Source organism: Oreochromis niloticus, linkage group LG5 (genome assembly GCF_001858045.2).
Source record: "Oreochromis niloticus isolate F11D_XX linkage group LG5, O_niloticus_UMD_NMBU, whole genome shotgun sequence".
In the NCBI taxonomy this organism is placed as follows: domain Eukaryota; kingdom Metazoa; phylum Chordata; class Actinopteri; order Cichliformes; family Cichlidae; genus Oreochromis; species Oreochromis niloticus.
Window position 1 is genome coordinate 22,051,147 of NC_031970.2, and position 16,134 is coordinate 22,067,280.

At 40.0% G+C, this 16,134-nt stretch overlaps 2 protein-coding genes across 4 annotated transcripts; one reads left to right on the forward strand and one right to left on the reverse strand.

Moving 5' to 3' along the window:
• The first annotated feature begins 540 nt into the window (after positions 1-540).
• On the forward strand, positions 541-9,335 carry LOC102080288 (uncharacterized protein C6orf132 homolog). 3 transcript variants are annotated; one of them, XM_005469555.4, is made up of 6 exons: positions 541-1,162; positions 3,026-3,114; positions 5,332-5,407; positions 5,973-6,953; positions 6,987-8,298; positions 8,398-9,335. In XM_005469555.4, the coding sequence occupies exons 1-6, from the start codon at positions 1,084-1,086 to the stop codon at positions 8,480-8,482; spliced, it is 2,622 nt and encodes an 873-aa protein (XP_005469612.2). In that variant the 5' UTR covers positions 541-1,083; the 3' UTR covers positions 8,483-9,335. The 3 variants fall into 3 exon arrangements, with proteins under 3 accessions (XP_005469612.2, XP_005469610.2, XP_019214450.1); XM_005469553.4 differs by having other exon boundaries at positions 543-1,162; positions 5,973-8,298; XM_019358905.1 differs by lacking the exons at positions 541-1,162; positions 5,332-5,407 and having other exon boundaries at positions 3,025-3,114; positions 5,973-8,298.
• Positions 9,336-10,798: 1,463 nt separating this feature from the next.
• Positions 10,799-14,723, reverse strand: wdr77 (WD repeat domain 77). The gene is made up of 10 exons (XM_003441276.5): positions 14,288-14,723; positions 13,855-14,040; positions 13,634-13,775; positions 13,431-13,480; positions 13,043-13,113; positions 12,869-12,926; positions 11,991-12,062; positions 11,786-11,894; positions 11,636-11,704; positions 10,799-11,558 (listed from the first exon to the last, which is right to left on the reverse strand). The coding sequence occupies exons 1-10, from the start codon at positions 14,394-14,396 to the stop codon at positions 11,411-11,413; spliced, it is 1,014 nt and encodes a 337-aa protein (XP_003441324.1). The 5' UTR covers positions 14,397-14,723; the 3' UTR covers positions 10,799-11,410.
• Between the last annotated feature and the right edge of the window lie 1,411 nt (positions 14,724-16,134).

A 16,134-nucleotide genomic window follows, 5' to 3' on the forward strand; every position in this document is an offset into this window, starting at 1 on the left:
CTTTAATACCAAGTGTGTGTTCCAATCTCTGCAGTAAAATTTTGTGGTCATCGGTGCTGAACACTGCCCTGAGATCTACCAGGACAAGCACAGAGATGAGTCCATTATCAAAGGCTGTATGAAGATCATTCAGTTTTTACTTTGTTGATAATTGGTTTCATTTTATTCTTCAGACTTTAAACTATATTCATATATTATAACAATTGTTTTAGGTGCACATGCAAGACACGCAGAAATAATTAATCAAGTACATAAAAGCAGCAACAGCGCACTATAAAATACTGTTACAGGTGAAATGGTACTCGAGCAAAAGTGCAATCAGCAAAATGTATTCTATTAAATGTAAAATCACCGTGAGATAGAAGGAGCCCTTTTAGTATTAGTCTACATGCTTTCAGACGCATTAAATACAACCAGCTTATCTAGTGTTGTGATCTGATTATTAGATGTTCAAATATTTGGATCCAATTTTTAACCATAAGAAAAAATAAATTAAGATATTCAAATGTTTTGATGTTTTCAAATGCTTTGTTTTATTTTTATTCTTTGTTTACACTTATGACCATAATAGCAGTGACATGATACATAAAATAAACCCTTGTTGTCTTTTTGGCTAAGATGCTCAGCCAAGTTTACTCGCGTTCCTGAGCATTTTAAAGTGATCACTTCGCCCTAGATTTAGAGACAGTGCGCTGACGCTCGGATGCTGATGGCAGACAAACCAGTGAGAGTACAGGGCATGAACGTAAGCAAACCTGTGATTAAAGCACCTGATTCTTTCCACAGGTGAGGTTTGCGCTGGAATGTAAGGAGAGCCGTGGGCCTCACCTGCTGCTGCTGTTGCTGGGAGTGTACAGACAGAAACAGGGAGGCACGGTGGAAGGCGAGTGGGCGGGGTTTGCTCCATTTTCTCTATCGGTCCGAGAAGTTTGCACCAAATCACAGGAGTCAGGTGTACCTGGAGAAACGCCGTCGTTCAGAGCAGCACGTTTGCGGTTTATCCCGGATTTACCTGCCGGCGAGAATGCGCCAATGATCCGCTGAAGCCGAGAATCGTAGCTACGCATCAACTAATCAATAACAATGAAGAAGGGGTCGCTGCATTTTCTGGGTCGAAAGAGTCATTCTCTTTTCGACACCAATGTCAAAATGAGGGAGATGGGTGAGTACCTTTTGCTAGAGGCTTACAGTGCGGTCTGTTTATAAGAGCAGGGATCTACGCCTACAGTGAAGAGCAGCACGACCTTTGGACTTGGTGTTGCAATAGGGACACATCTGTTTCCACCAAGCTCAAAACTTTAAGCGTGCTGACAGGAGTGAATCCTTCAGGTGCTTTAAACAGGTAGCAGCAGGTGTCATCTAGGAAATTTGTACGGTGCTTTTACCAAAAGTAAATCCATATTTTTAATGTGAATGACTCCACTTGAAAAGTCTGAGTCCTCTTCAGACTGTGTTCACTTTGATCCAAGTTAAGATTTCTCAGACAGAACTGAAGTTTTCATCTAAAATAGCTAAATGTGTACCTTGGGTGTGTTTCACATGAGCCAGCTACTCTTTGACACACAATCCACTGTGTTATAGATGAAAACAGAAATCTGTTGCTTTTATTTACCTGACACAAACAAATTCACTCTTCTGGCCACAACAATGCATAACAGCATATTTCCATAGTACAACAGCTGGGCAAGCTCCATCTGCTGAGCAAGAGTGTGCGATGCAGTTTAAAGCCTTAGAAAAGGAAACACAACTTAATAGCTTAATAATAACAATATTACTTCCACACACCGATATCAGTTTAGTGATAAGCCATTACTGTCATTTGACTAGCGAGAGCAGAAAAGGAGAGGACAATTTCTATGCAAAGCTGCAACACGGGAGAGATCGTTTGCCTATTTAAATCAGAAAGGGGCGCAATAGGAATCATTTGCTTAGACTGGTTTAATACCGCAGCCGATTCACTCTGTAGTTTCCACATTTTCCTGAAACGACATTGATAGAAGTGCATAAAAGCCATGAGGACATACACCTTGTGACTGCTGGGAATATGTGGGAAAACAGTTCCCTTTCCTTGTTTATTATGGCAGGCTCCTCTGTCACTCTGATTCTTGTGTCTGCTTTTGTAGTCGAAAGCTAAATGAACACATAGAGTAAGAATCCTTAAGTGGCAAGTGTCTTTCAGCAGTCAGTGTCATACTGGAACAAAGGAATGTGTGACTTCTAAGTTTCCGTTCTCAAATCATCAGTTTCCCAGGAATGTTATTTTTTGTCTTCCATATCTGAAAACTTGGTAGAGTCATGTTTCGGGTCTCTGCCTTGGTGCGCTTTTAAGTCATCATCGAGTGTCTTGTGTCATCCTGTGACTTAGATACATGCAGAAAAACCAGGCTTTTCCACTGACACGAAAGACAAATATGACTGGCCTCTTAACCACTGTGACTTAAGAATAGACGATCATTGTGTGGCACTGTTTGTTTAAAGAACAAAGGGTTACGCGACATAAAAGCAGCAACGTTTGGCTGCGTGTTATGAAGCTCCTCTCAAAGAGTGAACACAGTTAAAGCATTTTTTTCCCAAGAATAAACCTTGAAATCATTCTTCCAGGCTTTCCGACAGATAAACTAGTTACGTCTGGCTATATGATTAACATTGTGGTGTTGTGCAGCAAGCAGAAGGTGGTGCAATGGATTTCAGTTGGCACCATAACTGTTTTCACTTAAACACAATGGTGGACTTTAAATAAAGACTGCAATCATCGGCTCAGTTGTGCATAGCTATTTTGGTGTCAACAACCAACGGCCACACAGCAGATCATTAGGCTGACTGACAACTACTTAGAGGACACTTGGATGCACACAGTATCTTACCTGCACACTGCAAGTGTACAACCTCATTGTTTTGGCCTTGACTGGCAGATTAATGATGGAGATTTGATTAGAAATTTAACAGCTTAATCAATTCAGTTGATCTTGCTTTGCTACCAGAGGCCCGCTGGATATTAATGATTTATTTTTTTTCTTTTTCACAGACAATGCAGAGTTGGTCCTGGGGTCATCTGCAACTCCTGAGTCAGGGACTGCGAGCGTGCGGGCCAGACCCACAGTAAAGCATTATCCTGTGAGTATTTCTGTGAAGCCACGTGAAGTAACATGTTTTACATCTCTCATGTCTCTCTACCCTCACGACAACCGGTCACGGCAGATGGCTGCCTCTCCCTGAGCCTGGTTATGCCAGAGGCTTCTTCCTGTTAAAAGGGAGTTTTTCCTCCCCACTGACACGAACTACTTGCTCATAGGGGGTCGTCTGATTACTGGGGTTTTCCCTGTATTTTTGTGGGGTCTTTACCTTACAATAAAGCGCCTTGGGGCAACTGTTGTGATTTGACACTACATAAAATGGAATTTAATGAATAAGATTTGCATGTGAACGGCTCCACCATTTTATTCAGTCTCAAACCCTGTGCCTGCAGATGCAAATGAACTGATAGCTGACAGTTTAGTGTTTAAAGAGTTTATTTACTCAAGCAGGCTGATGTGTGACGTAGTCCGCACAGTAAAAGTCTCCACAGAGAGATCTTGACTTATTTCCTTCCAGTATCTCATGTGGGAGTGATAATGCTCACATCTTTTTTTTAGAATGACAGGCAATATGACTATGAAAAACGACATCTCTCACAGCGATGCTGTCACAACAGGTAATTTGCAGAAAAAATAATCAGGTCACATCACACTGCGCACAAAAGCTAAAGCTGCCAAAGTTGTCATAAGAAATTAGAGCAAGTCAATTACAATGTAGTCTTGTACTTAAAGCTTGTGGTTCGCTTCACATTTGATGCTGCTACTTTAACCTTCCAGTTACTAGCAAACTGACATGGTAAGATTTTGTTTTAAAAACTTGCAATAAGCTTATTGATTAAATACATTTAGATAAAGATAAAAGTGTCTAGTTTGGGTCCTTTATATGGGACTTCCTGCAGATTATTTAAGATGCACAACTGCTGCTCGTAGTATATTTTTAGTACTGCGCTATTAAAACATTTCAGTAAGTTTTGAAGTTTGGAACAATTCATCTTAACCACGCGTCTCCCATCGCATTGTCATGGTGCAGACAAAAATGCAAAGCTCATCTGAGCACTTGGTTCACACACCTCAGCTCAGTGTTTTCTGGGAGTGTTCTGTGAATGTGTCTGTGGCATGTGGATGCGGCACACCCTGCAGCACATGGGCAGGACAGCTCTGAGCGCTGTGACAGATTAATGTGAGTCATAGCGCTCAGAAAAGGCGAAATGGAATCAAACTGGATCATACGCTGACTTTAGTGGCACGCCCTCGCTGCGTGATGCAGTTTTCATACCTTTCCAAATAGCTACGCAACTGGGATTATTAGCAAAATAGGGTGTTATTCAAGGTGTGATATATCTTTTAAGATGACAGCTGCCTGAAACTGATGATTGTTATTCTTATCTATTGAAACTGATTTAATTCATTACTGCATACAATCAGCATGGCTGAAACATGGTATAAGGGGAGCTTTTAGGGCACAGTCCAGTTAAAAAGACTGCTGTTTGCTTGTCACTTTCCTCCTCAAATGGTCTGCTGCAGACTAAGATCAAAAGGATACAGCTGTTATGTATTCCTGGAATGATTCTCTGCCCCTTTGAAGGACATATAACCTTCCAAGTCTCTTAGATTTGTATTGTGTCAACACAATCTCCGTTTATTTTGGTGTCGTAGAGAGAACAGCAACTAATTTTCCATACCTCTCCCTCTATTTTGCCCCTCTTGCTTACAACATACAACACCCATGTATCTAAGTAAGACGCAGTTTTCTCAGCCAGGCCCATCTTAGACAATGTGATGAATAATAGGTGTATCCTCTGATTCACCAAATATTTCTCATCACTCAAGTATGCAAACATGTTTTCTTTTATTTTTTTTCAACCTCTGTTTTATGTTGAAGAAGCCTAAAGGCTATGCATGTACTTAAATTGCTGAAAGCAGTCTAACATATTTGCTTTTAATTATGTGCACATAAGGCACTATGAACCACCATTGTAGAATTTTCACATGATTTTGGCAGCTACTTCTGTTCTGCTGACGTTAAAAATGCTGCAAGCATTGGACAGGCCAACCTGTTTTCAAGGAACACTGAGAGCTGCTATAGCTGAGAACTGGTTTGTTCACCTCAAGACCGAATACTTGCCAGAAAAAAAAAATCTCTGCACATACAGGCTACAGTATGTAACCTTATCTCAACTTTACTGTTGATCTTCGTCTCTTATTTTAAGGGGTTTGAAAAATCAGTCTGATGGTGTTTAATTTTCTTCCCTCGCAGTCCTCGTCTGAGAGTTTCCACGGCTTTGCTGTCCCAACGCCAAAAGTCCCTCTCCTCCCCCCTGTCAATGGTTCAGGTGAGCATCTAGCTACCCTCCAATATGTACTTTAGGTTTAACTTGACTTAAAGACAAGAATCCCATTAAACTCTAAAAAGTCTGCATAACTTGTGGTGCTTTAGCTCAGACTCGGTTGATGGATCACAGCAATCAAAATAAAGAGAAAAAAAGGAGGGCAGGTAAATGTTTGCTCGGGCATTGCTCAATAACTCCCCCTGCAAATGTCCAAATGGTCATACCAGTCGGCAAATATCTTTACATAATGGGAGTGTTAGCATTCCCAATAATAAGTGCAAACCATTTACTTCTTTTGTTTTTTTAAACAATTCTAAATGTATGTAAGAAAGCTGAATTTAAATCTTTATAATGAATTTTCTTATTCTTTATAATCTTTTCTGCCTGTTGAGATAATATGCTTTTTTTATTGGATATTATATGCACAAATTAATTGCATTGATTAAATAAAACAGAAGGATTTCAATTTTAGTGTGTTATTTATGCAGCAGGTTTTTCTCGCATATTTGAATACTGTATCTGTTTCTGCATTGAATTTTTCTCATTTGTCCTGTCTTCTCTTCCACAGTTGGTGGAGATCTGTTGTCCAATGGCTCCGTTACTTCAGTGCCTAACCTTGATAAAGGAGAAATATTTGTTCCTCCTCCTCCTTCTGTAGCACCTCCACCACCTCCAAGTGATTTTATTCCACCTCCACCAGACTTCCTGGGTGATTTAAACACTCTAGATCCAGCAACCCTACAGCCTGCTTCCATGCCCGCACCAAACCCGCCTTCAGTAGAACCAAAGGATTTATCCTTCCTAAAACCACCACCAATGGCTCCACCAAAGCCTCCGTCTACCACTTCTACTGGCTCTGCATCATCCATACCCATCTCTAGTCCGCCGTCAGCTCAAATTCCAGAGCATCCAAAATTTGCTGCCCCACAGCCCCCTACTGAAAGGCAACAGAAGACTCAGAAGAAACCTCCTCCAAAGCCCATTAGAATTTCCTCAGTCTCCAACTCTGACTCCCCCCCACAGACTCCTGCACCACCACCCCCTGTGCAGACACCCACATTGTCCACCTTCAATCCCCAAAACACAGCAAAGGTTTACACTGCTCCTAAGACCTCATTTTTCAATGTGCTTGAAGACCGTGACAAAAAACCTAAGCACATGTTACTCCTGGAAGATTCTGGGTCTTCCAGCTCTGGCCCTGTTCTTGTTCAGGTGGATGGCAATGCTCCCAAAGTGCCTGCACTATCTAAACCAGTTCCCAATGTAAAGGAGCTGGAGGAGAATTTACAAGTTGCCCAACCTTCTGAATCTACCCCATTTGAGCAAAAGACAGTGACTAAGACAGAGACTAAGACAAAGGCTAAAACAGAGACAATTTCAGTGCAACCAGAAATAACCAACCCAGTACAGCCACCGCTTCAGAAGTCTCTACAGCTTGATGAAGTTGACAATACTCTGATTAATTTAGAGACCAGCAAGGACAAACTTGGAGAGAACCAAATTCCAAAAGCAGAAAGTCCAAAAGCAGAAAATTCTAGAGAGTACCAAAGTCCAGCCCCAGTCAAACCTGGAGAGTACCAAAGTCCAGCCCCAGTCAAACCAGGAGAGTACCAAAGTCCAACCCCAGTCAAACCAGGAGAGTACCAAAGTCCAACCCCAGTCAAACCTGGGCGGTATCAAAATCCAAACCAGAAATACAGTCCGATATTGGATCATAAACTACGTAGCCTGAAAGGAAGTGAAACCCACGGAGCACGAGACGGGCATGCGGCTTCTCCACTGGCTCTTCTAAAGGCAGCTAAAGAAAGAGAGAAAAACAGAACGACGCACTCTATTTCACAGGAAAACAGTGGAAAGAACAATGAGCAGCCAAGTATTCACTCAAGTGACCTTCCAAGTTCTGGCTCTTCAGCTGTAAAATTGACAGAAAAAATATTACCAGAGACTCCAAAATCCTTCAGTCCAGTAGACCGTCCACAAACAAATGATGCTCCTGAAACTTCAAGCAGTCATGCACTGGTCAATGGTCAGGCACCATCTACCAGTCCAGCTCTCAGCAGGATCATAGAAACCCCTACTGTTAGCAAAAAAGCAGAGGAGAGACAAAATGCATATCAAAGCAGCTCACTGTCTCAGACTCCAAAACCTGAGGGCAATAAAGATGGGTTCAACATGCCATTACTGCCTCCACCACCAGAGTTTGATGATTTAAACAAAATTATGGACCTGCCACCTTCCATCATTCCACCGGACCCTCCCACAAAAAAGGCACCATCACCACCTGTAACCTCTCTTTCTCCTGCCTCAGTTCAGTATCCTTTGAATAAGACACAGCCCTCTGCAAGTCCTCCCTCTTCAGTTCCACCTCCTCCTCTGAAGACAGCACCCACAGCTTCAGTTCCACCTCCTTCTCTGAAGACAGCACCCACAGCTTCAGTTCCACCTCCTCCTCCGAAGACAGCACCTCCAGCTTCAGTTCCACCTCCTCCTCCAAAGACAGCACCTCCAGGTTCAGTTCCACCTCCTCCTCTAAAAACAGCACCTACAGTTTCAATTCCACCTCCTCCTCTGAACCCCCAACCTCCTAATGTCCAACCAAAGGCACAAGTCCAGACAAAACCCAAGCCAGACTCCACTCAGTCAGCACGCACTCTGGAACAAAGACATTTTGATCTCCAGTGCATCCTAAAAAAGAAGCTGGAGGAAATGGCCCCCAAAATGTCCCACCAAAAGGAAGACGTAGAGCCTTCCTCTGATGAATGGGAGGCCAATGACCAGCTCAAATCACCAACTACCAAATATCACCAGAAAGCAGCAACTCTGGACATGAGGGAGCTGCAGCGTAAAGTGGACAAAAAATATTCAGATAACTCGTCAACAAAAGTTTTCAGCAGGTAAGACTGTCATGCTCAAATGTCCCACATTGACTTTTTTAGATGCCAAAACTCACTGGTTGGCCAATATATTCATACATAATGTGTTTTTCTTTTCAGCAATGGACCGAAGTCTAAATATCAACATGGTATGACTTTCACAGTTCGGCCTGGAACCAAAAATCCTATTACTTATCATGAATAGCGGGGATTATTAAGGGTCTTTGGATTCTTGGACATGTTGGGATCTTCAACACAGACTATGGGATTCAACGTGTGTGAAACTATCCTTTTATCAGCAGCAGTGTGTACCACAGCTGAAAAAGGCAGCTTCACACAGATTATTTACACATTAGTGGGTAACAAATATGTTAAGAATGCCAGTTGACAAAGGACTGCCGAGTCGTAAAGGCGAACGCGACACGGTCACTGTCAAATGGTGTTTTCTTTTCCATTGTGTCACAGTCAGAAAGAATGTTTTAAACATTTGTGTAGTTGCTGCTAATTATTTAGTCTTAAGCTATATTTTGCTATATGTTGACTTTTTAATCACAGCGTTGGGTAATATTATTGTATAGGTAAACTCCATTAATATTCAAATAAAAAAAGTTAAAAGTTTTTAAAGTCTTTTATTGAACGATGAAAAATTATAATTGTAAAATATAGTAATTTGGAGCATAACTGTTATTATTTCATGCTGTAATTACCTGCCAAATAATGGGAAATGTTCTTTCACTGTTACATCTTGATTATGAAAGTCTTATGGAGCAAACTAGTGGAGGTCTAGTGTGATTCTCACATTTATTTATCCCATCAAATCCTTTATGGTTTGTATAGGATTTTCTATACCACTACAGTAAAAAGTGTTAATCTAGTTACGTATACATTGTTATTGATGGATATATCAATTTGTATGATATGAAAATCACATTTGGACATTGCAAGATGTAGTTATATGTACATGTTAAAGTTGTATATAGAAAGTCATCAAATTAAGATGTTCATCTCACTGGTTTCTCTAAGTAGGAAATAAATGTAACAAACAGCTGAGTATTTAATTGAATTGCATTGCGTTTTTTTTCCTGTGTATAAAACACAACCCCATTTCCAGAAAAAGTTGATACGTGGCTTAATTGTATGTAAAAACACTGCAGCGATTTGCATCATCCTGGTAATTAAAGCTTTTATCTGTGGCTCAGAATGTAAGTGCAGATTTAATATCCTGGGAAATTCCCAGGTTACAGTATTGTTTAGTTTGTGGTTTTAGTTTGTTGTTAGGTGGTTGCTAGACAGTGTGACATCATCATGTGTCATGCTTAGTTTTTGGGATATAAATTATGTGTTACTGTTGTGAAATGAAAATGATACAATACTTTTATAAGTCTCTTCTAGCTGCGTAAAAGCTACAAATGTGTCATTGTGCTACATTGTCAGATGGCTGCTAGGCAACACGACGACCTCATAATATTTTATATAAACAAGAACCGTCAGGGCCCCATGAAGAACCTGTGTGCCAACTCCAGATTGTGTAGGAGCTTGTGTGCAAACAGAGATTTTTTATATTAAAGTAAGATTTAAGCTGGCTAAAGAACTGGTTTAAGTTTTTCCCCCCTTCTAAGAATTTTCCCAAGTAGCATCATGCAATTAATTCCAAATAATTCCAAAATACTGCTAACAAAGAAATGTATCAGATTTAGTTATGAGGTAGTTTTTGTTGGTGGTGTGCTTTGTGCTTTGACCAAAACATGTCAAAGCACATGTAATTTAACAGACCACCATGAAAGCCTTAAATGTACCAAAAGTTATAGATCGTTATTATCTACAACATCAGACCCCACATTGACACTGTTAGTGAATGACTGGGGTCTGCTTCAGCCACACCCTTACCAACAGAGTGGTGTATATTTACAGGGGATGTTATCAAAAAGTTCCAACAATAAAATAAGTTCTGCCAATAAAAAGCAAAAAACAACAACAAAAAGAAACATACTCAATTTAAATTTAGCTACTATGCTGCTCAAGATAGTTTCCTTCATTGCTTCTCCACGGCTACCATTACTTCTGTGTTGAAATGTCTTCTGCGCCAAAGTGAACCATTCTAGATCTGGAAGATTTACGAGTGGTTGGTCTGAGGTTGAGAGTATACCCCAGGAGCATTTTTGTCCTGTTTTTTTTGTTAAATATTTACTGGGTAAAGCATCATCACTTTCAGTGCACAGTTGTACTGTAACATCCTGAGGTTTCCCAGGAGGAGCATTCTTTTCAAATAAAAACTTTCACTCACAACGAAGTTATGATTCCTTCTAATATTGTACTTTTCCACAAAATGAATTTCCAAGTTAAAAGCCCAACAGGAATTCCAGGAATCAACTCCACAATAGCTGCAGTGCTGGAAGCAGTGCACAGGTGCATAAGGACAAGACCTTGAAGGAGGGGGTTAAGGTTTATAGCTTTTCGGGGAAGAGGAACTTATTGATTGCACTTTGTATATCCTTGAAAAAAACACTCCAAATAATGCCACTGACAACATTAAGTTACCTTTAATGTAAAATTCTGCAATACAAATGTGCTGCTTTGATGCAGTTACACAAACTATACAGTATGAAAGAAGTGGATAGTGAGGTTGTGATGTGATTAGTAGTCATAGAGAGTATAAAAATATGGACGCAGCTATCTGGCCAAAAAAATTAATCCAATTAAGTCAAAGTGCTATAAGCCTACATTTAATCTGAGGACCACCTAATGCCGAAAGCTGCAGCTGCAAAAAGACTCTCCTACAGAATTCCTCCGATAGCTCACTTAGTGGCTAACGACGTGTCAATCACGTCACTACCCAATGACTAGGCATTTTCAGTCAGACCCGTCCCTCTGTAGAACGTCCATTTTTTGCAACCAAGACGGCGACAGCTCATCACTAGGTAGATAAGTCCATTTTATGCTCTCTATGTTAGTAATGCACAAAAACCATGACTAGGACAGCAGAATTCTCAATATTGTGCGGTTTCCGGGGGCTAAATTATAGTCAGATCTTTAAATCCATTTTATTTTCTGCAAAATGACACACCTCAGGAATGAGGGCAAAGTAGTGAGGAGAAAACGGTGCTTTCCTTCAGTGCATTTCCAACTGATGGGTCTAAGAAGAGGAACTGGGAATGCCATCAGTTGGACCCACTTTGTGGTGAAGCACAAGATGATCCCAGCCTACTGTTGTGAGGGTGGAGGAGCCATTGTGAAGCCAGCTCACACCTTTGACATAGTCCTGGTGCCGCCGGTCTCTGAGTCTACAAACAAATATGTGATTAGTATTTTTAATAGAACAAGAAACTAAATGCTTTCAGCATGAATTTCAAGCACTCACATTTCTCGCAGTTCAGAGTCCATAACAGCAACACTACAGTCGTCACTAACAGAGGCTAGCAAGGGGGTGCTGGGAAGAAAAGGAAGAAGTCAGAATTTTGTAAAAGAGCAATAAAGCCAAAGGTGAGACTGTGACAGACTTTACATTTACCTGTGTGTGGAGAAGGCCAGCCCATTAACTCTGCGGCTGTGAACTTTCTCCACCCGAGATGGCTCCGATCCCAGGAAATCTTTCACAGTCACCCTGCCAAGCTCATCGCCTGAAACACGATCAGAATGTAAGCGAAGTTAACTTTGTCTCAATTAAAGTCAGGTCTTAATCAAATGTGACTCAACAATGTAATGCAGCGTCTTACCAAAAGCAATGGTGCTTCTGTGGTGAGGGTGCCAAGCTAGAGAAGTAGGGGAGCAGCTAGGAGACTCTACATCTGAGGCAAAACAAAAACAGAAACTGAGAATGCGCTTGCCATCTCTCATTACTTACACAGGATATCCTGTACAGCACAGACATATTTCCAAGACAGCCTATAAACGGATTCCAGGAACAACAACACAAAGTCCTTCTTTAATCATCTAGACAAAAATAAAACGCTAGGTAGCTAGTTAGGTAATTATGGAGCACTTCCAAAGTTTTGGAAACACTCTTATTAACTCTTTAAACCTTGAAAGCCTTCTAGAAGTAACCCTTGAAGCTCTTTTGTGAACTAAGAGGTTTCATTATATTTCAGGCCTGCTTATAGAACTAAATGATTGAATCTGCATGTAAGTTAGTGAGGATGGTCTCTGCCTATTCCGCCACACCTGAAAAACCTGAAAACTACTCTAATGTTCATCAAATCACATCTTCATGGGTTTTTAATCCATCATTAAGGGGACAGATGAGGTGTTGTCAAATGTTGTCTTCATGGGGGAAAAGTTAAGGCTCTGGATTTGGGTTGATTACTTTGGTAATGGCTGCATATGTGGAGGAATCAACTCCATTGCAGTTGCAATATTGTCTACCTGCTAGGTATTAGTACATACTCCAACTTTAACACACATACATTTGCAGAGTGAATGACTGCTGCATAGTCTGTGTACTGGCATAAATTTGTAAACACAACTGTTTGTTTTGGAACAAATTTTACTCTCTGTCATAATTCATTTCCTGTGCAGCTTTACCAATTCTAATCTCAACTACTCTTCCAGTAGTGTTTGGCAAAAGTGGTTATCAAAGCTTAGTGAAGTAGCTTACCTATTCTTGATGCAGGTTTGTTGGGCTTCCTCCTGTCCCACAACAAAACACGCCCGTCCTAAGAAGGGATGAGAAGAAGAAGAAGTTGAGTTTATCTGAATGATTGCAGCTCTGCGGTCCAAAAAATAAACCTCTGCGACAAGAATGCAAACAACACGCTGATTAGCATCTTACTTGGCTACAGGAGAGAAACAGAGACTCATCTGTAGGACTGCAGGCAACACAAGTGACTGGTTGTGTGTGCACTGTGGGAAGAAAACAACAAGAACTGTTGAGTTAAACTTTTCATGTCAATGATGTTTATGACATTTTAATATAAAACTTTCCTTCAGCAATACATCGTTCCAAAGAGTCAATAGGAATATGACACTGGGATAGTCTGGTAATATCAGCAATAGAAACAAAAAACCTTGGTAAATTAATTAATCTAAAATCTATACATCCAGGAATGCTACAAAAAATAAACATTTTTTACTTTTATTTTTCCACATTATGGAAAAAAAAAAGCATTTTTATAAGTTTTGTGCATTTCTATATGAAGAAATGTTAAGATGACGCTTACCATTGTAGGTAGTGACAACCATTTCCTGACTTAGATCCCAGACTTTAATTCTGTAATAATAAGCAAAGATGCACTTTAAGGGATGACAAGGGCAACTCAAAAATTAAGTAAGCCAAAGTTTGAAACAAAAGCAATTAACATTGCTTCTGCGCTGTTGTGACAGGTGGAATGGTGTATGTATGTCCATGTAAAACAAGTCTAACCTGCAGTCCATGCTGCCAGTGACTGCAGCGGTTGCTCCAACCATGGGGCTTACTGTAGTGACAATATGGTCATGATCATTCTTGGTAAAGCGATTAACCAGTAGACGTTCATCCTCTGCTAGTTCCCAGAGCTCCAAGGCACCTGCACAGACAAATGAGACCAGTCTCATACAAGCCTCAAGTGTGTGCTTGATTCACCTGCCATAAAAACATTTCATTACCTGAATCTGAGGCAACAATAATTCCTTTCTCTGACACCCATTTGACATCTGTGACACCAGCCTCAGTCTGCACACCAGCTTTACAGAATCCCTCACTGGGGGCCTGGTCAGGGTCGCTGTAGATCCAAACAGATCCCTGCCAGCTTCTGCCAGAGAGGCTGGAGGCACCAAGTAGCAGGGTGCCATCTGTGGAGAAAGCCCAACGAGAAAACCTTTCAAACGTCTATATTTTCATTCATCGCCTGCCAGAAAAGTTTAGTCTGACTGGTATTCAACAGAAAATGTTATTTCTTTAACATTTTGTTGGATGTAAACATAAGAGAGTCAACGTAGGATTTCAACAGTTTAGCACAAATGTAAACACACTAATTATAACCAACTAGCGGCACCACGTGTTTACACGTTAACTTCAGCTAGCGCTCCTTTCCCCTACCTGCTCTGTATTGTGCCGCGCACAGGTGCCTCTCCATGCACGCAGGAGCATTGGGGGGTATGTCCCACCGGTTTTCCTTGATCATCCTAGTATCCACTGAACTATTCATCCAGAAATCGCACTTTAAATGTTGATGAGATTTCCTAAACTTCTACAACACAACTCCTGCGTTAGCTAGCTAGTGCTACTGCAGAAATGATGCAGGTTTTGTCTTTAGTTTATTTCTTTTGAAAATATTATTATTATTACTATCAATAATAGCACACAGTCGGTTGCTAAAAACACGATTAAGCCCGTAATGCATGAAAAACGAGTCCGTATATTTTTCGTTTCACGAATGAATGACCGAGAGCAGCGCAACACATGGAACTGCTAGCAAACGCTTCCTGTCCGGTTTCTTCTTCTTCTCTTTTTTTGGCAGCATGCATAGTACCAGACGTGTTACTGCCCTCTGCAGTATTATTTAGCTTATGGGGCCTCTTCAAAGGTTTAATGTAGTAATGTAATGTAGTACTGCCACCTGGAGTTACTATAGCTTTGTATTTTCACATCATGTTTTTATGTTTTTTTAAAAATTGTATTTCGTTTTAACTTTTTGCTTTGAACACTGTTTAGTTTCAGTTAACTTCCAGAGTGCATTTTCTCATTTAGTTTTAGTTTTTGTTCATTTCAGTGTTAGTTTTAGACTTAAAAAAGAAAATTGTATTTATGGCAAATGACAGAGGCAACATTTAGGAAAATCAATAGAGATATTACAATATCAACAGGACTTTTTGAAAGTGGTTGACTCACAGTCTTGTAGACATCCAAAGCCTCAACAAACAAGTTCACCAAAGCCTCATCATGCAGTTAGTGATAACAAATTTTACCAAAATAATACAATACTAACAATAATACATCATAACAATACCAAACTAGGGGTGTTTTCACTATCATTTAATTTCATTGTAGTTATTTTTCCAAGTTTACAGAATCACTTCAGATAGTTTACATTTTTTTAAACTAACTACTATGGAAGCTTCTTTCTGCCTTACAAACTCAAACATCCAAGAAAATAATTAGAAATCGCGAGTTATGTCATTTTTTTCTCCCAGTGGCAGAAAGAAACTTCCATAAGTTTTAGCATAATTTCAACCAGTACTTTGATGTGACTGCCTATGTCAGTTAGTTAGTATGTCAGTTACAGACAAATCAGTCCAGGAGTTATTAATCTTGGAGTATCTTGTCTTTCATTACAGTCTTTTCATTCTAGCTACAGATACCAACTTCTAAATTTACAATTTGGCAGATAGCCTAATTTTGATGTTTATTCCACTTTTGTAATGTTTCCTCCTTGTGCCGGGTCAACAGGAACATCTAAGCTAACTGAACTGCTTTAAGGCCCTTCAGCTTTTCATTACACCATCTGCTTTTGATCATAAAGATAAAATAAACCTGGTCACACACTGCCTTTTGTAGATGGCATTGCATCTGCTGATAATTTCTAGAGAAACTTAAGGTATTATTATTATTATTGTTAATAATAATAATAATAATAATAATAATAATAATATCACTTATTATTTCTATTACTTAAAACATTATTACTGTATTATAATTTATTACAGAACAAGCACTGTTTTTTACCAGTTAATATGAATGTAACACTATTTGCGCTTTTGAAAAATAAAGCAAGCATATACGTTACATTTAAATACACTTTAAATCATTAAAAAATTCATCATTAGCAACTAAAATATTCACCTGATGATGAAACGAGATCCAAAGACAGAGGACCACAAAAGTTACACCAGTATTCCTGAAGGGGTATCTGTCTACCACAATGCATCCAATAGTTGAGATTCTTC

What these genes read in the sequence shown, in the direction of transcription:
- wdr77 (XM_003441276.5), bottom strand. Translation starts at nt 14,396, where the DNA reads ATGAATAGTTCAGTGGATACTAGGATGATCAAGGAAAACCGGTGGGAC. An exon ending in CAGAAGCACCATTGCTTTTG is followed by an intron (nt 11,895 to 11,990) that starts GTAAGACGCTGC and finishes ATCGTGTTTCAG; the next exon opens with GCGATGAGCTTGGCAGGGTG. An exon ending in CTGGCCTTCTCCACACACAG is followed by an intron (nt 11,705 to 11,785) that starts GTAAATGTAAAG and finishes TTTTCTTCCCAG; the next exon opens with CACCCCCTTGCTAGCCTCTG.
- LOC102080288 (XM_005469553.4), top strand. Translation starts at nt 1,084, where the DNA reads ATGAAGAAGGGGTCGCTGCATTTTCTGGGTCGAAAGAGTCATTCTCTT. An exon ending in TGTCAAAATGAGGGAGATGG is followed by an intron (nt 1,163 to 3,025) that starts GTGAGTACCTTT and finishes TCTTTTTCACAG; the next exon opens with ACAATGCAGAGTTGGTCCTG. An exon ending in CCACAGTAAAGCATTATCCT is followed by an intron (nt 3,115 to 5,331) that starts GTGAGTATTTCT and finishes CTTCCCTCGCAG; the next exon opens with TCCTCGTCTGAGAGTTTCCA.